Source organism: Lissotriton helveticus, chromosome 6, assembly GCF_964261635.1.
Source record: "Lissotriton helveticus chromosome 6, aLisHel1.1, whole genome shotgun sequence".
Lineage (NCBI taxonomy): Eukaryota > Metazoa > Chordata > Amphibia > Caudata > Salamandridae > Lissotriton > Lissotriton helveticus.
Window position 1 is genome coordinate 1,063,182,111 of NC_136067.1, and position 22,873 is coordinate 1,063,204,983.

The 22,873-nt window shown below is 43.7% G+C and overlaps 1 protein-coding gene across 3 annotated transcripts in view; it reads right to left on the bottom strand.

Annotated features, from left to right (window-relative positions):
* The window catches only part of MAP3K4 (mitogen-activated protein kinase kinase kinase 4), a 502,654-nt gene that overhangs the window by 45,750 nt on the left and 434,031 nt on the right, over nt 1-22,873 (bottom strand). For all 3 annotated transcript variants that reach the window (XM_078648714.1, XM_078648713.1, XM_078648715.1), the window contains 5 exons: nt 14,123-14,193; nt 12,803-12,919; nt 5,863-6,022; nt 4,489-4,611; nt 4,227-4,333 (listed from right to left, as the gene is read on the bottom strand). In XM_078648714.1, the coding sequence (XP_078504840.1) occupies nt 4,227-4,333; nt 4,489-4,611; nt 5,863-6,022; nt 12,803-12,919; nt 14,123-14,193 (578 nt within the window). The remainder of the gene's footprint in view (nt 1-4,226; nt 4,334-4,488; nt 4,612-5,862; nt 6,023-12,802; nt 12,920-14,122; nt 14,194-22,873) is intronic.

Consider the following 22,873-nt stretch of genomic DNA (forward strand, 5'->3'; position numbering starts at 1 on the left):
GTGCCTAGCACCCTGTCCTCATAAAGAGTACAGGGTTGTTGTGATTCTAATAAATACACTGTTTATTTTCATAACACTTGTGTGGTGTCCTTTCACTGGGTGTTCAAGGGGTAATGTGATGGTAAAACAGCTGGCTTAACACGCCCTCTAGAGTCTTAGCCTTAGACTGCTCGTATCCATGCTACTAGGATAGCTGGTCTATAAGGTTGACTTACAACCAATCATCAATAAGGGTTGTTTGGACTGATATATAGTGATCACTAGAATAGTGAACACTGCACATCAGGCCAACTTCTCACAGGTACGTCTTCAATCGCCCTTTTCCTTAACAGGATATCAGCCTCCGCCTGTAGCTCGCGCAGTTGATACTGCGAGCTGACCGGAGGAATCGATGGAGGAGGGCTGGTGAACCGAAGACTGTATCCATTGCAAACAATATTCAGCACCCACTTGTCCTAAGTAATTTTTCTCCACTCTGCCAGAAAAAATTGAACGCTTCCCCCCACCGGAGCGGGTAACGGATGAAGGGGAAGTAACCGCTCAGGGTCGAGACCCGGCCGGGCCTTTGTTAGCTGTAGAGGACTGCTGTCCACCTCTACCCTTCTAGCGCTTCTGGAAGGGTCTCCGGACCTGCTGCTGTTGTTGCTGCTGCTGTCCCGAAGACTGTCCTCGCCCTCTGCCCTGTGCACCGAACCGTCTCTGGTACGGTCGGTAGGACTTCTTTTCCTTGGGCTTCTCCAAGCCCACCGCCGTCAGGGTCTCTGCCTCCGCCTTCATGCGGGCCATCTCATCATCGGCATGTTTTCCGAACAGTGTTTCACATGAAAACGGCAGATTGCCCACCTGCTGCTGGGCCTCCGGCTTGAGTGACGTGAGCCTGAGCCAAGCATGACGGCGCTGGTTGATCCCATGACAGTACCCATGGGCCCCCAAAAGAGAGATATCCGCAGCCGCGCTGATGACCTGGTTCGAAACCAACATCCCTTCCTTAAGGATCTCTAGGAAGTCCTCCCTCTTGTCTCGTGGCAGAAGGTCCGTGAACTGTTGCAGGGAATCCCACAAGGCACGGTCGTACCGCCCCAGCAAAGCCGAATCGCTGGAGGCTTTCATGGTAGTGGAAGCAGTCCCACAAGCCTTCCTCGCAGCCGAGTCGATCCATCGGCTTTCCTTATCAGGCGGCACGGTGGAGGACGGGGAGGTAGAGTGTAACTTCCTGGCCGCCGTCACTATAACGGAGTCGGGTACTGGATCCATTCGCAGGAAAGCCGGGTCCGAATCCGGGGGCCCTGTACTTCTTCAGAAGTCGGGAGGGAGCGGCCTTCACCACCGCTGGCGTAAGGAACAGCTCCTCCGCAGGTTCCACCAAACCTGGCACTAATGGCAGCAGGGGGCGAGACAAATGCTTCTTGTGAAGTGTCTCAAATATCACGACGTCGTAGGAGTAGGAGCCGTCACCGTGATGCCTAACTTTGTCGCCCCCCTCAGGAGAACCTCCTGGAACGTGCTGATGTCGTCCACCGGGGACACCCTTGTCCCCGGGGAATCCGACAAGGTCCGCGAATAGGATCGCGTCCTGGAGGAGTCCGTGCGGGACCTGGATCCTCGCCTCCTATGGCGATGTCTAGATCTAGTGGAGGATCTGCGCCGACTCCTAGATCTTCCTCTCCGTCCGGAGCGTGATCTTGACTTCCTAGGCCTCGGACGATCTGCCGGTTCCACCGGAGCGGGCGTCTTAGGTTTGACCGGGGCCTGCGGCTTAAGAGTCCCTTTGGGAGGGGTCGGAAACCTGGGTAATAAAGCCGACCTCGGAGGAACCGGGGGAGGCCTCTCTGGCACCTGAGGTCGAGGTACAGGTTGCGGAGGCAAAGGAGGAGGGGTAGGAGCCCTCGGAGGGAGACCCCTCGGCAATGGAGGCGGAGGCGTAACTTGCGAAGGCGTATACACCTCGGAATACACCGAGCCCGGTGATCCACCACCAGCCTGGGACGTTGGCGAGCCTCCCATGGCATCAGGCCTCGTCTCCCGCTTCTTCGACGTCGAAGAACGGTGACCAGACGGCGAGCGTCGGCCCCTCGACGTCGAGCGTCTCTTCCTCGGCGTCGACCGTCTTCCATGCCTCGACAGCGACTTTGTCCGCCTCGACGGCGATCTCTCGTGCCTCGACGGCGATCTCAATCGCCTCGACGACGACCTCTTGCGCCTCGACGACAACCTCTTGCGCCTCGACGGCGACCTCGTCCGCCTCGACGGCGACCTCGTCCGCCTTGACGGCGACCTCGACCTCGACCGCCTCGACGGCGACCTCTTCCGTCTCGACGTTGGTCCACTCCTCGACGACGAGGTTCCCCTCGACGACGATCTTGTCCTCTTCGCCGACGGCGAACGGCGGTGTCCCTTCGACGGCGAGTGCCGACGCCGGGCCCTTCGACGTCGATCACTCGACGTCGAGTCCGACGAGGATGACGACGAAATCGTCACAGGAGACTTCGACTGTGCAACTCCGTCGACGGCGCTTCGCCCCAGAGCCCTGGGGAGATGGGGAACAGACCGTAGTCATCCCTCTCGACGTCGTGGTCGCTGCAATCGACCCAGACGGAGAGTGGGCAGGCTTGCTGGTCTTCCTGCCTCTGGGGAGCCCCCCAGAGGCCTCAGCACGGGCAGAAGAAGCCCCTCCAGACCCACCTTGCGCCTTCAGCCTTCTTTCCTCGAGTCCCTGAAGCCTGATCTTCTGTCTGTCCTTCAGGGTCCTGCCAGAGAAGCCCTGACAAATCTCACACTCCTCTGGGACATGGGAAGAGGGAAGGCAGAGGATACACACCTCATGGGGATCTGATTTGGCCTTCTTCCTGGAACACTCCGGGCATTTGTCAAATAATGCAGGCATATTTGACATCAAAAAGGAGCAAAAACCAAGAAGAACAGCACTAAAGTACTTTAGAAGCACTCAAAACGAAATTAATAGTGAAAAATCACCAATAAACCCTTGAAAAGGGAGAGCTCAATGCTCCAGGGTCCTGCTTGCAGGAGCCGGAAAAAAGAACTGAAAGTAAAAGGGACCTGCAGTGCATTCTGGGATACTGTGAAGTTCTGGAAGGTTCTCTTAAAGGCACAGTATCCTGTTCTGAGCCACATAATGGCAGCCTATGGGGCTTGTCTGTCCAGATCCTCCTCTCTATCATTCCAGAGGGTTTTTGCTGCTGAAGCAAGGGAAATCTGTTCAGGCTTTGCTGTTTTGTGGACTTTTTTGGTGGAATTTCTAGTTGAAGTACTGGACAGTGTAGCCTGTGTTATAGGCTGCATTATCTGTCTTTAATTCTCTCTTAAGTGTCTGTGCAGGTCTGCATTTTTCGACACTTTAAGAGATTATTTTTGATTGCTCCGGGGTCCACGCACATGGGCGGGACTATTCACTAGATTATGACTATACACAGAGGTCCCCTACTACAGAAGCAGATTAAAGAGCGTGGGGCCAGGACTCACCCTTGTCTTAGACCATGATGGGTCTGTATCTTTCTGGACAAGTGGATGTTGTCTCCTAGCTTTATGCTAACCCAGGTATCAGTATGGAGAAGGATCAGGGCTGGTAGCTGATGAAGGGTATATCCCAGCTGACTAATTTGCCCCTGTCTACTCCATCAAATGCTTTGCTGCTTTATATTTTATAAAGCAAGGGTAGAGGGGCTGTTTTTTTCTTATGTTTGTCGAACAGTAATGATAGAGCCAATAAATTTGATGTAGTACCCATGCCCTTTGCGAACGCTGTTTAATTAAATGAAATCAAATGCCTTTAGGTGGACCTTGCTCATAGCTCTTTAAGGAGACAGCCAGCAAAGTGTATTGATTCAAAATCCAGGAGTGCTATGAGTTGGTAGTTATCGGGATCGGAAACACTACCTCATTTGTAGATAGGTGAGATAGTGGAGCCTTTCCAGGAAGATGGGATGAGATTAAGAGTGGTTATCTCCTCAAAGACTGGCAACAAGTTATTAGTTAGAATGATTTGTCCTCTTTGAAATGGCTGAAGGAAGACCAATCAAGCCATGCGCTGGCTTCAGGAGATTTGGCGTTTAATTTTGGCAACAAAGAGACAATTATCAGTAAAAGCCAAAATTCATACATTAAGTCTATGAATACAGTGTAATCCAAATCCCAGGGAGAAGTCAAAAATCTTTAACCTAATCAAATTTATGCAGTCAAAATTTAGAAGACATTTCAATATCACATACCTTGCCAGTAACCATCTCGATCACAACACACCCTAGACTCCAGATGTCGGCTGCACGGCCATGTCCTTCGCCTTTTGCTCGTGTGATTACCTCTGGAGCCATGTATGCTGTGAAACAACAAACATGTTCAATGAACTTGCACTTTTAATATGCTATTGTAATTCAACTTTATTGCTTCATGTCATGTTTTGAAAATCTAATTATTGGTATCGGTGCCCATTAATAAAAAGCAGTGTGATAACCAACATCTTCTCCTCCTTACCAGCAGTCCCAAGAGTACTGTTGACTTCTCCTGGCATGGTCTGTGCATTGTTTTTTAACTTGACTGAGCAGCCAAAATCTCCCAATTTAATTAAACCAGATGACGTCAAGAAGATATTGGCTCCTGTGGGGAAAATTTTTTTTTTCAAATTAGAACCACTTGGAAAAAATAAAAACATTTCAATTAGAGCTTTTACAGAGACTTACTAATATAATTTGTTAGAAATAATAAACCAATGGTCCATTTGAAGGCAAAGGATTGATTTTCAATCAAAACAAGCTTTTAACATGCAGCAGACATGGAAAGTAAAGAGCTCATTTAGAGCCCTGTGGGCCTACCCGATTAGGAGTCCACTGCAGTGCTGGCGCACTTTCTGAGAAAATTTCCATCCAGCACAGCAAGAGCACTTTCGTGCCAAATACAGTACTGGCTGGGTGCCATGCGATGGCAGCCCAGTATACATTTTTTGTTTTGTATAAACAAATCCACAAAATAGGGAAAAAACCCAACAAAAACGCCACTGAATCAATGGGAGTTCTTTTCCTGTTAGGATGGGGAGACACTGTTGCTTTATTACTGTTGCGTGGCATGTCATGGCTCTTGCGAACAAGAGAAAACAGCACAAGAAAGTCTGTCCTTAAATGGCAGTGTCTGGCACTGTTAAGGCTCCTGGCCTGACGTTGGGAAGCTTTAGACGGTGGAGCCGAATGAGGCTCCACTGCTGAAAACAAAATGGCTTTCCCAACTCTATTTGAAGATGGTAAATAAAAGGATGGCAGGTGGCTATCCATGATATTTTTGGCAGTTACTGATAATCCCTAAATGTATCCCTAAACCTATCAACTTTGCAGTTAAAAAGGAAATTCCTGTGTTTCCAGTTACAAAACCTGTAAACCCTAGATTATAAGACACTGAGTTAAGACCAACACATAGGAATAGGCTATGGTATCAAGGTTTTTTTACTAGGTAGGCTGCAATATCGTAAAATACCCCAATTGTAATGGACCTAATTTCTGTACTTGTTTGGAAGAGCATATTAGACCCTGCAGGCATCCAATTAGCACTGCAGTGTTGTCAATCATGCCACTGATGGGTCAGAAGGAATACTATTCAAGATGTGCTGTGTAAAGAAAATAGCTAAATCAAAACATCTCAACAGGAGGATAAGATGATTCCAATCAGAAATACAAGTGTGACTCAAATGAAGATATATGGCAAAAGCCACCTCACTCTCACACTCTAATTCAAGTAAGTGGTTGACTATTAGTCAGTGGTTTGTGCTACACATTGTAAACAAACAAGCTTACTCCATTTAAGAAGGATTAAGAGGTTCTTATGGAGAAGCTGTTACTTTTGGCTTTTTGCATGCTGTACCTTTAATGTCTCGATGCACAATTCCATGCTCATGCAGTACATTGATCGCAATTGTGATCTGCTTCGAGTATAACCGGATGACATGCTCCTGTAAGCCCAACCTGGACACCTCCTCCAGCGTTCCCTCGTCACAATACTCCATAAAGATGAACATTTCCTCCTGTAAGGGTAACAGAACTCAGCTTGATTGTATTGTAATGTCACATTTGTATAGTGCTTTACACCCCTAAGAAGGCCATGATGTTTCCAATTTCCATCAGATTCTGAGAGGCTATTCGTTTTGAGTGGTTGAATTGGTGTTGAATGTAGATTGTCCAATATGGGAGATGTTAATTGAGGTGCATGAGGTAGAGACATGCTCTAAACATTGTGTATCAAGTGCCACTGTGCTTACACATATGGTGTAACGGAGAGTATTATAGGCATTTCTTTGTACTAAATATTTACACTTCGTTTTGGTTCTAGCTCTTTATGGTGGAGAAACCCATTTTTAGACATTGAAACCTGAATGAGTCCACTTTTTTTGTCCAAAAGTAGGAAACGTTGCAAGCATTTGACATAATGCTAGGAATCCTGCGACATTTGGATTAGTACAATAAAAATATATTTTTTAAACATACAGCAAAAACACACCTATTCTGCAAGCAGCAAAAAGCCCCCACTGGAGTTTCTACTTGGAAAAAGTAAAAAATTCAAAATAATGCTTTACAAGCTAAGAGCAAGGAAATCTATAAACTCATTCATTTGCAACCTTTCATCATCTATGCTTTTTACAATTGAATGCTGGTTATCAAATGCATTTTATAGGGGTTACTGTGTATCTTTACAGCTTGTAGGCCTTAAACACAGGACAGTATACACATTCAAACTATGGGGAAAGCAGGATTCAACTATAGATGTCAATACACATGTAAACTTGAAAAAATCTGATCTCAGGGACAAGAAATCCGTACTTTGAAGTTGACTTAAGGGGCATTTTGGAAGTACAGGTTATTTACATTATATTATTTAAATGTGGCTTACAGGGCATAAAAACCCTGTTTACATAGTCCTTCAACACGAATAATCACCAACACAAGGCATTCTAGAACGTTACTTGTTTCATGATATCCGCTAGGGTTTCAAGATGTACTGCAACATCATAAACTGGGTGACCCCCCTCAAGGTTTCCAGAATCCATTTCGGATTTTCAACATGTGGATCTTTTTTAAGAGAGTGCATAGGACAATTCTAGCATTTTCAATGTGATTTATTGCGATCATAATAATTCTAATGTGATTTATGGCCATACGATTTACAGTCGCAACTGGCAATAGGTGCATTGTTATTTCATTTTGCCTTACCCTAAATCATCGATTCTGCTACTGGAACAAAAAGGAATATTCAAGCATGATCTTGCGAGTAGTTAATTAAGAATTTTTCACTTATCTAAGATATTGTTGAGAAATTCCCTTACCAGGGCCTACTTGCTTGAAAGATAAGAAAACAGCTATCAGGGTCCAGGGAGTAGCGTTTAGCAACATTATATATAGATGAACAAGCTGCTGTTCTACAGACGTCCAACCAGCCATTCTGGAGGCAGGATCATACAAGCCATGCTCCTTTTGGATTATCTTTTGCATAATTTCCAAAGTGCTCAAGAGGATACAGAGGTATAAACACAATGAGAAACCCAAGCACCATTTCCTCAGAAACTCCTTGCAACCACTTCCAGTTTGTGGCCTGTCACACACATATTTCTGACTCTTGAATAATTGTTTCACAGAGCATATGGATAACAAAAACATAAACTTAGGACAAAACGAAGTTTAGGATTAACCTTCTAGACATTTCATTGTAATTAGATCCACACGTATCTTTTAATCCCTTTGGTGCTTCCATTTCTTCAATTCAGAAAACAAAACTTTACATAGCACCAGTTGCATTACGTGAGGACACATTAATTTCCGTTAGGCACAGGGAGATGAAGTGACTTGCCCAGAAACAGAGGATGTTCAGCTGTTATTGCCGAGAATCAAACCCAGTTCCCAAGATTCGAGGGCGATAGCCCTAGCCGTTAGGCCAACTCCTCTCCCCTAAACAGATTATCATCCAGTGGTTTGAAACAGGCAGGACCCAGTCTGGATCTTGGAGGTAACATTATTCGAGGTCTGTCACTAAAATGTCAAATATAGTCAACAACAGGCTCAGCAACAGCAGCTGGTACTCCTTAAAACCTGCACGATTAGGATTCATGGGTAAGAATACTAAGAAAAGAAAAACATTAACTAACTATGAATTTGATGAGGGTTTACTACTTCATGTGGCATACAAACGAGAATATAAGAGGAGGGTAGGACGAGTTACTCTAGGACATCATCAAATCTGTTGAACAAGGGCAGAACAATGTACATTACGGTATTCAGCTGTTGAAAACATTCTGCAAGCATCTGTAATTCACATCAGATAATTTGATTGGTTTCTTTCCATGAAAATAGAAAGATAAAAACTAAGAAAATAAAGGATGACAAAACATCTAGCCCTTTTGCTGTATCAACTCTCATCTTTGTTTACTTCAAGGCAATCTTATACTAGCTTTGAAAGAAAAAAAACCCGCAGAGAAATGCAGGTTAAAAATAGGCAAGTTCCCGGTGCACTGTGATGCTCTTCCTAGGTCTTCCAACATCCACCCTCCTCTATGTGAGATTATCCATTTTGTGCACATATGAGGACTAAATAAATTAACATTAGATTGTGCATCTTAATTGTGGAATGCAGTTCCGACTGATGTAGTGGTCCGGCCTAGCTGAGAAATTCACAGGTACATGGTAAACCATGTCCATTTCATAACAGTCTACAATGTATAGCAGGCAGATTCTTGCAGGTTAAATATTTCGATCTGTAGTATTTTATGTCGTAGACAATTTATTTTATTTTATTTATTTATTTTAATTTGTATAGCGCGTTATAACCACCGGGGTCTCTAAGCGTTGATTGTCCAGATTACATAGTGGGGTTTGGCATTTTACTTGATCTTAACAGTGCACCTAGAGGCTGCTCCATGCTTGCTTAAACAAAACAGTTTTTAATTTTTTTCTGAAGGCTAACAAATTGCATTCCTTCCTTAGTTCAGGGGCCAGTTTATTCCACAAAGCTGGGAGTGTATTAGAGAAAGCACGTCCCCCCACCGTGGCCAATTTAAAACGGGATTGGGATAAGAAGGTAGCATCCGACGAGCGCAGAGTCCTGCTCGGCGTATATGGAGATAGGCGGGATTTCAAATATTTTGGTGCATTACCATACAGCGCCTTGTGTACAATACACAATCCTTTAAATACAACCCTCTGCCGAATCGGGAGCCAGTGTAGCTCCTGCATCAGAGGGGACGAGTGGGCCGTCCTGGGTTTCTTGTAGATCAGCCTGGCTGCGTCATTCATAACCCCCTGTAACTTATCCAGCAGCCGCTGGGGTAGCCCTATATACAAGGAATTTCCGTAGTCCAGCCTAGCCAGGATTGTGGCTGAAACCACATGTCTCAAGGTGGAAAATGAGAGTAATGCTGAAATTTTCCTCAGTTGTCGCATCAGGCCAATACAGGTACCCACAACCGTAGTGACTTATTTTGTCATGGAGAGTTTCTCATCCACGTACAAGCCCAAACTTTTAACTGCGGTCGCCTGTTTCGGTGGCACACCCAGCTCCACAGGCCAGAATTTCTCGTTCCAGGGGTTGCCCGTGATGGAAATGGGCAACACTTCCGTCTTGTCCGGGTTAATTTTTAAGGAGTTTTTGGACATCCAATTAACCGTGGCTTTAAGTATGTCCTGCAGCCTGGTAGACGCTCCTGGACCGTCGTCCAGCCGGATGATTATCTGGGTGTCATCGGCGTAGTTATATACTAGGCAGTCCATCCTGTTCAGGAGTGCAATTAATGGCTGTAAGTAAATATTAAAGAGTAGGGGTGACAGGGCAGAGCCCTGTGGGACCCCGCAAGTGATAGGCGCGGAGGTGGAAAGCAGGTCCCCCAGCTGTACCCTTTGTGTCCTGCCCTGCAGGAATGATGTAAGCCATGCAAGAGCTGTGCCCCTGATACCAAAAGACCTCAACCGCGACAAAAGTTGATCATGACACACGGTATCAAAGGCCGCGGAGAGATCTAGTAGTACCAGGGCGCTCGGGTTTTTTTTATCAGCCCGACTCCTCAATTCATCCAGGATTGATAGCATGACTAGTTCCGTGCTATGGTTAGCACGGAACCCTGCCTGATTAGCCTCCAGCAGGTTGTTGCTCTCTAGATGTTTTGAGAGCAATGCCAACACATGCTGCTCGATCACCTTAGCCAAAAAAGGCAACTGGGAGATGGGACGGAAATTCTTTAAACACTTTGTGTCCGATCCAGGTTTTTTAGTAGAGGAATCAGGCGAGCCTCTTTAAAAACTAGAGGAACCTGTCCTGTATAAAGGGAAGTGTTCAGCAAATGCAACACTTCTTCCTCGATGCCTGGTAATGCCAACTTGAACACTTCAGGAGGGCATGGATCCACCAGGGAACCGGATTTAACTCGGTCCGTGATCGTGGATAATTCCTGATTTGATATTGAGGAGAGCTCAACTAACGGTATGATGTCCGGCGGGACAGTGTGGTCAGGTGGGCAAGGACATTCAAGGGGTGTAGTTGCAGCAATTTCTCCCAGAATATCGGAAATCTTGTTCACAAAGAAGTCCTGGAACCTCTGGCAGTCCTCCTGGGTGAACTCAGTGCTTTGCTCTTTGTTTATCCTGAGCTCCGCCAGAACCCGAAAGATTTCCTTCTGTGGATTCCTAGCTGCAGCTATTCTTTCCTCGAAGAAAGCAGCCTTCCTAGTTTGGATGGCTAGTTTATAGGTCGCTAAGGATGACATATAATCTTTCTTGGCAGTGGCGTCATACTCTTTCCGCCATGCACGCTCCTTCCTCCTCACCCCACGTTTCATGTCACGTAGGGAGTCATTGTACCAAGGGGCCCCAGCTCCTCTCTCCACCTTCTTTACCCTACGAAGGGGTGCCACCAAATCAATGGCTCTCCCCAATTTATGGTAGAGATGTCCACCAAGGGCATCAATATTGGCGTCCTGCTCCTTTACTGGAGGAGACTGTTCTAAAAAATACACCATTTTCTCCCCATCAAGGTTTCTCCACTTCCGGGCCATTTTCCAACCTTCCCCCGGCTTAGGCAAGTTGCAATTCAAAAGAATTTTGCCCTTTATTAAGAAGTGGTCAGACCAGGCGCATGGCAAGATCTCTATAGCGCCCTGGACTGGCATAGTGGTCCAGACTAAATCAAGCACATGTCCCTTCTCGTGTGTCGGTCCCTTCACCTGTTGAGTGAAATCCAAGGAGAAAATTGCCTCCTCAATCTGTAGTGCTTGCCCCTCTTTAGGGGATTTTTCCCAATGATAATTGAAGTCCCCGACAACAATCATTTTATCATATCTTGAGCGCAAATCCTGAACCAATCTAGTAAAAAGAACCGGGAAATCTGGCGAAGCCCAAGGCGGGCGGTATACCACCAGGAACACCGTACAAACCACCCCCTGCCTGAGCTTTACCCCCATAATCTCTGCACCCCCCAGGGTTTCGGATAGAAACCTTTCGGCGCGGAGACGGGCCTGATAAAGAAGGGCTACTCCCCCTCCTTTTTTGGCTCCTTCCCTGTTGAAGTGGAGTGCCAGATAATTATCTGGTAAGGCCGCTACTAAATCAGGCGCCGAACAATCCTCCAGCCAAGTTTCGGTAAGTGCAAGGGCATCCAGCTCCCCATCTTCCAGTAGTGAAAAGACCTCCAACTTATGGCCCTGCAGAGAGCGTGTATTCAGCAGACCAAAATTTAAAGCGTAAACATTGGGGTTGCGCTGTCGCGCTCTTGTGCTCTTAGATGAAATCAACAGGCCCTCCCGAGCCAACAGATGTATGCAGTCCTGATCGAGTTGGAAACTTTCCAAAGTTAAGCTCCAATAGTTCACCTCTAGAATAGGGCAGAGTCGGACCAGGGGTTCTGGCCCCGGATGGTCACTGATGGGCAAAGATGGGCTCGCCTCTGGCGAGCCTCCGGCGCGCCTAAGGCGCGCCCGCCCGCTGCGCGTCACCGCTGCGCGTCATCGGGAGGACGATTAAATAGCACCCAATCGTGCTATGTCTTTAGCAAGAGCTATAACGCCAACAAAGATGGCGTCCCTTGCCGGCACTTCCCCTCCCAAGATGGCGCCTAACCCCCAGTCAAGCTAACGGGCCGCCGAACAGCGGTGCAAATTCCAGAATTATGTGCAGGTATGTCCTAACAAGCCCCACTAGTCACAACACAATCAAAAAACTTTCCCTTTAAAAAGCGCAGATAAAAACGCACAAGACCGCGCTTCAAGCGCCGAACATGTGGCACAGTTTAAAAATAGAATTACAATTCCACAAATTAAGTTAAGTATGCACGGAGTCAGTGGCAGTTGTTGGAATTAATTTAAACAGCAAGCGCAGCAGCAGAGTATCAAATAATGCCTCGCCTACACTGGCACTTACCTGAACAGGGCGAGCGTCTGCTCTGATCCACTTAAATAGCACCCAATCGTGCTATGTCTTTAGCAAGAGCTATAACGCCAACAAAGATGGCGTCCCTTGCCGGCACTTCCCCTCCCAAGATGGCGCCTAACCCCCAGTCAAGCTAACGGGCCGCCGAACAGCGGTGCAAATTCCAGAATTATGTGCAGGTATGTCCTAACAAGCCCCACTAGTCACAACACAATCAAAAAACTTTCCCTTTAAAAAGCGCAGATAAAAACGCACAAGACCACGCTTCAAGCGCCGAACATGTGGCACAGTTTAAAAAATAGAATTGGGCCCTGTCAAGCATAGATGTGATTAAAGGAAACGGCACATCCTTTGTTGCATTCCATTTTGTCCAGCCCTAAAGAGAATCATAAATATGTGCTTACTCTGTGGAGTTCCACTCCGAAATAGCGGACAAGGTTTGGATGTTTTAGTCCTTCAAATATTTTCAGTTCATCTGCAGTTTCTTTAATAGTTTTGTGGTCGTTCGGCTGAAATCTGATCTACAAGAGACAATGGAGAAGAAAAAATTACTAACTTCGGCAACCATGCAAGTTATTCTTTATTGTACCACCTTATTAATTCTACCACTTCCTTGTGACAGGATCTTAGACTAATCTTAAAAAGCTATAGAGAAAAAAAGCAGGAGGTAACACTAATCAGAATGTACATCCCCTCCCTAGTATAGGACCCATGTCATGCTACACTTTCCTGACTTAACTCAGTTTCTGCTATTTCTACCCAAAACCAGATGGACGCTTCTTCTTTTTTCTCTTTCTTTTTTCTTCTTTCTTCTTCTTTCTTTCCTTTCTTCTGTTCTGTTCCCTTTTCTCTTTCTCCTTCCTTTTTCTATTTTGTATATAATGATGCCGTTTATGAGTTCCTCTGATTCCCTAATGCCACTCTGTTCTCTGATTTTTATTTTACTTTTAAGAAGTATAAGTTGTGGCAATTTCTCTGTTATTACTGACATACTCTGATGCACCTGTGGATTTTTTTTTCCTATCGGTATCATTATGAACTGTACCTAACTGTTTTTATCCTTCTAAAATCTTAATAAACATATTGAACTAAAAAAAAAACCAGATGGACGCTAGCTGAGCACTAAAAGGGCTTCTTAAAAGTTGTGTGAATGCATAGAGTATATCTATAAACCATTGCAAAAGAATAAACCAACATGTGTGCATTACAGATGGACGTGCACATAGTTCCAAACTGAAAGGGCTCAAGCTGGTGTGAACAGTAGTGGGTACTTGTGATGCCCTTTCTCAAAAGGGTTTTAAAATGGATCCTGTACTCCGATAAGGATCACCGTCCTAATTCCATAGGAATGACTGATCTGCCTCCTTAAATCTTGAAAAACTATTAATGTACACTCCTAGCATTAGTGAGCACCCCACAATCTGGGTATAATCAAAGAGCATGGAATATTTTTCTTCCAAGTGGACTGAGTCTATAATGGATAAAACAATGCAAACCACAGTTTGCAGAGCTACATAATAACTGTGTTTTTACCATGTTCTGAACAATTTGTGAAGTGGTTGATGGTGAAATAATGACATTGCTTTACGATGTCTAAGGAATGACAGCTGCCTTCTACTTTCGCTGAGAATACAATTTTGATTAAAAAAAAATGTTGAAGATCCAAAACTAGGCATTTCAATTGAACATAGTTTGTGCTGTAGGTCACCACTGATTATACTCACTTCCTTCATTGCCATAAGTTCGCCAGTGTCCACACTGATACAGGTATATACTTTTCCATACTGGCCTTCCCCTGGAAATCATAAAACAAAATAGTAATTAAATGACATTTGAAAGTTGCAAGTATTATCTATTTATATTTGGTGAAATTATTTTAGCTTAGAAGAAAAAAATAAGGGAGCAGACATTCTATATTTTATATAAAGATAAGATGGCAGGAAAGATAACAACAAAAATGTAAGATTCTATTACAACATACTTTAACGGACACTCCACATAATCATACACCCCACAACAGCAAAAGCCAATGTTAAAAAACAAAAGAACAAAAAGATTTTTTTTAATGATAGAAATATTTCCTAAGGGGTTATTATACTTTGGCTAAGGTTTCATAATTGTTCACCTTTAGGCCGTAAGTAGTTTCTATAACAGCACTTCATGTTACCTACTATTTCTTATTAATTGATATTTCCAGAATGAAGGGTTAACAAATTTACCATTCATTACTCAATGATCGAACATGCATTGAAAACAAGGCTATGCTATTAATATCAGAGCAGAACTTAAACTCATTGTAAGTAGTGTTTTCCTCAAATGGCCCCCTTATCCAGAAATTCATGTTTTGAAAGCATCTGCACCATAAACAAAGATAAGCGTTTGTAGGGTTAAAAAGTAGCAACTTCTTGTTATGGTGTCATGTTCATCTCTTGTAGAAAACACAAAGAGCAGCTGGAGTGACAAACTGATTGGAAACCCATAGTGACATTTTCAGAGTAGGATGGACTACTTACCGCTTGATTCCCTCTCCCATACTATTTCTGTATTGCTCGAGTCTCAACATTACAGAATGTAGCCATTGAACTAGCTTTGAAATGTTACAGAATGCAAGTTGAACAGTCTACGTGGATGTCCCCAAAGCCCTTATGGCTATACTACTAAAACTTCAGGGAACCAACACCACCTGTGGTAGCATGCATACACACAGAAGCTTGGTCCTTGAATTTCGTAGCAGTGGGAAACACAAGCAATGGGCCATGAGCAGGTGAGAGCTGTCACAATATACGTGGCAAATGTTCGAGAATAAATTTGTGTACCCCTAGTGCAATCAACTTAGAAACTTTCATTTAGATTGTGGATGGCTCCTTCTACAGACATGAGTCTTTTGTTATTAATAATGGGGTTCAGACGTCGTAGCTAGTTTGGAAATGTGTAACTAACTTAGAAAGGACATAAGGTTGTCTATGGAGGGCAAGCGTGTGTACGCTGAAGACCATGAACGTTCACATCAGGAAAATTCTCTGGTCTACAGACTCACCAATCGCTGGAAATGACAGCTTATAAATATGTTTCCATGTAAAAGAATAAGAACATAAAATACCCATGGGATTCAGAACAGGCTTTGCTCACATAGTGAAAATAATATTCAGCTTTAATCCATTCAGAGAATTTGAATCTGCTAGAGGAAAATATTGAATAAGCCTGACAAAGAAAGAAACACGGTTGAATGACAGAACACCGCATTCATTTACCCTGTATGCCTTTACAACGCAGTTACTACCCTGACTGCGACGTTACCATGTGTTACTTTACCACACAAGTCTTTACAGCCACTTGCTTTAGGGGCGTTGGACTTTGGTAGTTTAAATTACTATTCCAACTGCAGTCTACGCAACAGTAGGGAAGGTGGTGGACTTAAAAATCCAATACCAGTCTAACAACGCGCTCCCTACATAAAGTCGTCGTAGCGATTTGCGGATTAAAGTAAAGCTAGTAACATCGCGGTCAGGGCAGTGACTGCATTGCTGGAGTTTTTTCAGACTGAGGGGTAAAGGATGTTTTCCAAGAATCACTGTTTTTTTTACTGTTGGAACAAGTACTAGTCAAAAAATGTGGATGAGTATTAATCTAATATTCCAGAGTCAGTTAATTTAGAATGGACAACATCACACTATCAATAAGGAAACATGACATAGAGTTCCAGTCCAGGCTAGTAACTAAATATGGGACAAAATTCATAATTTTGCAAGGGAATGTAGATGGATGTTACCGTGTTGCTTTCATCACCCCCTGATTTAGAGTCACTAGGTTTGTTTTGCATATCTCTAACTACCTATAAGCCATGAATCGAGTTTTGTGCTAGAATATAGGGGTGGAGATGTGCTTTCTTTCCCCACACACAATATCAGGCTTCCCAGAAAGGGTGAACATCGTGTTACAGCCAAAATCAGGAAATCGGAGTATCAAAATCTGAATTGTAAGCTGTGACCACACCTTTCACTTTAGCAACTGATGTTCTTTTTCAAGTCTCCTTTGTATTACCAACTTTTGCCAATAAAATAAACAAATGTGACACATTTCTGAGTGGTGTTTTTTAATGCCAAGTTGGGTAATTCAGGGCAAAATGGCAGCTGTTGAAATGCTGTGGAGAGGCTGTTCGTCAGTTTCTACTTCAATGGGACATTATACCGTCTGTTGGGTTCAATGGCCCTGATATTCTTGACGCGTACATATTTCACTAGAACGTGCTTGTCTTCCAGTTATAACTTATTTGTAGTGTACCCTTTACCAGAACGATCTCAGCCAGAAAACTATGAAATCATTAAGCACAGGCCTTATCCACCTTCAACTAGAGCCACCAATTCTCAAAAGTACTTGAGTGGAAAGAACAAATCTTTCTAATATGCTGTAATTTTGTTGGAAATGAGTATAAGAGAAAATGTATAAAAATACTTTATCTAGCATTTGTAACTTATTCATACCAATTTGTGGGAATCATCAAGGGGACAGTGCACTTCACTTTGAGATATAAAAGGATGTGAAGCTGAGAGGCTATAGGGGACACAACAAACCCTTCACACATGGCCAGAGACCACAGCTTGCTCAATTCCAATAATAAAAAATAAAAAAACAATACAAAGGCCCACTATTGGCAATATATAAACCAGGGATGGCAGGGTCACACTGGTAAGCGAGAGAAGCCTAAAGACGAAAAAGTAGTGAATTCCCAAAAGTTGAGTTACTAATGCTTTATATATGCCTTTTAAAACTTGAGGAGAGAAAAGCCCAACAACAAGAAGAAGGTGAAAGCTTAAGCAAGGCTTAGATATTAGTTACTGATAATGAGTGTTGTTACTCCCTAGTCTAACTAGGCATCAGCTTTCCATTTGAGACAGTATCCAAACAGGGGAGTTCATACACTTCAAACCCCAGCCCACTGCCGCCGACATACTCAGTCACCCCACTCCCACAGACCCGAAACTTAACAACCGACTCACCGCCTAGAGCCAGCTCACCACTCAAGACATCACAGACATCATGAACTCCGTCCACTCAAGAGCACCCACGGACCCATGTCCCCACCACATCTTCAACCTCGGGAGCAAGAGGATTTGCAACAAACTCACCACCATTTTCAATGCATTCATCACCACAGCCACCTAAGCCTAACAATGTAAACACTCAGAAGTCAAACCCCTTCTCAATAAACCTTCTGTCTACCCCAGCAAACTCAAGTCCCATCTCTTTGCTCCCTTTTCAAACCAGAGTCCTCAAAAAGGACATCAACCACCAACTCACGGAACACCTGGAGAAAAACAATCTTCTGGAAAATTCCCAATCCAGATTCCGAACTAACCACAGCACAGAAAGCTCTCTGATAGCTGCCACAGATGACATCAGAACCATTCTTGATTGGGGAGAATTTAATTAAGGAGTTGTCATTCAAATCCATGGTCTGGTCAATGTAAAATCTCACAGCACATTACACAATGAGTTCACACAATCTTTTCTATCACAAAAAGTCAATACAGTATAATCAATCTTTATTCAGTCTATCAAAAACTAAACCATAACAGCACACTGTCACAACACAATACCATCATAAGACTAAAATGTTCATCAATAATTTAAAAAACGATTCCATCCTAGCTCGAATATTGGTAAAATACATTCAATAAAAACAACTCATATAAACTTATAAAAATCATCATTATAAGGACATTCTTCTAGAAATGGTGCATATATATTAAAATAATTTCTAAAATAAAAAATTGGATTTAAAAACAGGGCAATAACATGTATTGATAAAGTGCAATTTCTAGGTTTAGCAGTTTTTCCTTGCAGCTGCTACATTTGCGAGAAATATTGCTAAGGCATAATATACAGTAATAGCCTTCAAGTCCATCATGTATTGAAATGCATCCCAATAGTCAAACAATCATTCTCTTAAGAATAAAGGCTTCAAACATTTTTTCCTATAATCAAAAAAGTGTTAAGTGTAATGTGGACTGCTTATGTTTTTATCGCATGGGCATTTTACTTCATTAGAGTCCCAGACAGCCCTGTGCGGGAAGGCAACAAACTGGTGTATTACAGAGAATAGAAATCTAGTTAGAAGAAATCTGTGATATACACTGGGTTCATCCTAATACAGGGCTGTATCCCCAAGTATAGTCACTCTGCATGTGTGTTTCAAAAAACGTGAGTATACTGGCCACACAGGATCAGAACGGTCAGGTTGTCAACGGCCCGTGTACTTCTATGGGTTAGTCTATAAGTAGAGGTTAAAAGCCAACTCTCCAAGCTCTAGGTACGTCTCATTGTGCCCAACTTCATTGGCCTGGTGCACATCTAACAGGCGTCCTGGCGAGAGTCTTGCATTTTTCTAAACACATATGCAGAGTGAGTATTCACAATTTAGGTCCTGACAAATGCCGCTGGATCTCTATAGGGGACCGATCTATGGCAGCAACATGTTAAGGGATATATTTGGTTTAATCCCTAGTCCTCTCTTTTAATTTTGTCCCCGCAACCACCCAATAAAGATTTAGTGGATCCATGAAGCCAATTTAAGTCACCACATTACTATACTTTTTGCACTCTGCACCTCATTCACCTCTTTTCACTGCTCATCTTGAGAAAACACCTCATCACCTCTCCTTGGGGAGTTGTAGCCCACACTTCGGTGTGAGGAGGGAACCCATACGATGAAACATGTCACCTAATGGTGAGTGAGGTTTATTTTCCTGAAAGGATTTCTCCCTCTAGTTTTCTCTGACATTACCCTACTTCCATCCCCTTTTTCCCACACTTAGCCAGGTGTACCTTTTGTGTCATTTAGTAATTCGAAAGGATCAGTACCTACCTGGCTTATTTAGATCCCTGGAAATTTACAGTGTGTAGATTATTATTTTTCCACATACTTCATGCATGTGTGTTCATCAAACACATATGCAGTTGAAATTTACCCACAGGCATGAATATTTTTGTGAAAACACTCACCACCACCACAGGATCCCCGCCTTTACACCGCCGGCCCTGTGGTCAACTCATAATACAGCTGTCTTTGGACCACCAGCGCCGTGGGCTGCTGGCGGGTGCGGGCGCGTCCTGCGGTGGTCAGACCGCTAAACTCGTAATAAGGCCCTTATTCTATTTCTAATATGAGCTATCCAGGTTTTTTTTGTGCCTGATCCTGTGCCAAACAGTCTCTAAGTATTGATTGGGTAAAATGAGATCCTGGTTTGGACCAGAGTGAATGCCATAACAGCAATGGTTTAGCCTCTACATGTCCATAGTGGGGTGGAGACCTAATTCCATGTGCGTAAAAGCTTTGGAGGGTTAATGTGGTCTACCAATAGTCTTCTCAGGAATTCATTCTCCTGTCTTTGCTTAATTGTAGTAATTTTATCCCCCCACATCCCTGCATCATATGTTGGAGTGGCAACCGTTTTATCGTTATAGAGGGTTAACATTTCTTTTATTGGTTTGGTCCCAAATTTAGTAGCAAATCTAAAAAAAACTTTGTTATTCCTTAGCATATTAAAGAGCTAATTTCCCTATGATATTTCTAGCCCCCATCTGCAGAAAACTGTAGATCTAAATAACAAAAATGTTTTGTAGTTGAGATCTTGCTTCCTTTCATATATAACGGGTGAGTCTTCCCTTTCCTCTTCTCACATGACACGGTAAATGGGTTTCCCTAATTTAGCCTAAAGTCAATGTTTTCCATATACTCAGTGAAGGAATTAATACAGGCTCTGTGGACTTATCAGGATTAAAGCTAATAGCACTGTGTCATCTGCATTAACCCCTTCGACGCTCATGACGAGCTGGGCTCGTCATGCAGTAGCCTCCTGCTACGCTCATGACGAGCCCAGCTCGTCATGAATAATGGTGATCATGATTTTCCAGCACAGGGGAAAAATCCCCATAGCATTCAAAAGGTTAAGAAGGATCTGTAAGGGGCATAAACCTACTCTGGGAGTGTCAAAACCAAGTGACTGCAATTTCTCGATAACATTATTATAAATGGAGAAAAGAAAGGGTGCCAATACTCATCCTTGCCGTACTCCTCTTTTCATCCTAAATTGCTTTGTGGGCTCCCTTCAGTCCACACTGAACTCTCGCTCAAAGGTTACTATACATATATACTAATACTGAGACTATCTCCCTCGGAGCAGCCAGCGAAATCATGCACTTCCAAAGCTGATTTCGATTTACCATGTCAAACTCACCACTTAGGTCTATCAAACACATCTGTGTACTTCCCCCTCAGGAGGTTTAAATTAAAACATTGTTTCACGGTCCTCAGCCCTCTTCTGAAGCCAGTTTGGGCACTAGACAAAATGTATTTATCCTCAGCCAATTATTCTAGTCTTTCTAGGACTAGCCTTCCTAATATTTTAGCTGAGGAATTCAACAGGGAAATTGGTCTATAGCAATATTTTTGGAGCCCTTCTGACAAATTGGAATTATTTGAGATTCAGACCAGAAAGATGGTATAATACCGGACTTCATTCAGGACTTTGGTAAGCAGGGGTTCCCAGAGGGCTTAGACATATTTATAGGTGTCCACCGAAACACTAAAAGGGCCTGGTGCTTCCTCCTGTGGACTTTTGGCTAATGCTCTATTTACCTCGTCTAGGTAAAAGAGAATACACATTTGTGATTATTCCGTTTACCCCTCCTCTTCTCCATCTAGATCTAAGGATGACAGAAAGATCGAGGAGAAATGATCCACCCATGCCTCCGCGGGGACTGACCTGTCAAGGTTAGGTGTAGAATTATCACTAATAAGGAGGCATCTAGCGTCTTCCAGAATAATGTGTAAGTGAAAGAATGAATACGGGGCATAATTATGTATATAAAGTCTGACAATTATAGATAAACGATGGTTGTGAAAAAAGCATATGGAGCAGAGGCACTGAAACCCTGATGCTTGCTGGATCAACAGGTTTACATGGAGGCTACTAGAAAGAATCTTTCCCAATCAAGGATTTTCATTAACAAGAAGGCATTAGTCTGAAAAGAGGCTTTGTAATAATAATGGCCAGTTCATTATTCGGAGCCCAGTGAAGATGTGATTCCCTCACTGAAAAAAGTAGACAAAAAGTTTGAAAGCATCACCCAACAAAGAAGGTGACAGGAAGTCACTATGCAGACCGTAAAAGGCATCTCAAAACTCAGTATGGCCTACCTTACTGTATGCATTTTACATACCTAACCATAGTTTACAGGGCTTTCTAATGGATCCTTTAGAGTGATATGGGGGAAATGTTCTAGCTACCATCAATAAAAAGGCAATACATTTAGGATTTGGGATTATGGTTTGTTTTTAAAATTTTAAAGAACAAGTTACTTACCTTCAGTAGTTTTTTTATAGAGTTTTATATAGCTCGAACTTGACTCCAACCGGGTATCAGAGCGCTTTACATAGCACCAGTTGCATTACATGAGGACACACATCTGGTTGAGACATGATCTAGCTGCAGGTTCCTTACCTTTGGATTTCCCAGGCGTCAGACTGGATCCAGAAGAATTTTCTGTGAGTAGTACCCTTGCCTGTCATTAGGTGGCATCAGTCGGCTGCGCATGATGTTGTTGGCGTCATCTCTGCTGTTGTGATGTCCATGTCACCTATATAGGTGCCACCCCGGTGCACTGACGTCAGTTACTTTTCAAGACTTTTTACACAAGGGCGCTGAGCCAGAAGTTCACTGACATTAGTGTGTTTTGAGTAACTAGGGCCCTGGCATGGGGAAGCACTGAACCTAAAACCCTGTCTGTAGAGCAGGCATGATGGATGGGTCGGTAAAGAATCTGCGGATAAATCATGACTCTACCACATAAGTGGTTACCAAAAGTAAGGAACTTGTTCATCTCAGAGACATCTAGCTGCAGATTCCTTACCTCTGAATAGATACCCAAGCAATACCATCCCCGGGAGAGGAACTGCGGACAAGTTTAGATCAGGAAGTCCTGCAGGACAGATTAGCCAAAAAGGCTGTGGAGGAGCGTAGAAAGTGGCAAGGTAACTGCTTGCCCCACGTGGAATGGTGTTACCAGTTTCAGTAAGAAAGAGGCCCTAGTGCAAAGCACCAACTTATCAAGAAAGATAGTCCAGTAAGGAGGCTTGTATGACAGAATCTGCAATTCCCTTACCCTCCTGGCAGAAGTTGTTGCCACTAGAAAGGCTGTTTTGATGGTAAGCAGCCCGGACAGGCAGTTGTGCAGAGGTTCAAACTGAGCACACATCAGGAAGAAGAGAGAACAAGAAACAACGGGTGCAGGGAGCTGCCTGGCACAGCACCAGGAAGAGAGGGGCGGCCATTCTAAAACAAGCATTTCAATTGGGAAGAAAGGGCTCTTCTTAAATTATTTGTGTCAGGTGTTTCAAAAGGCCTTTCACCAACAATCACTTCCTCCTCTCTCTTCCTTGATGTGTAGCATTTAACTTTGCCTGATTTTCTAGC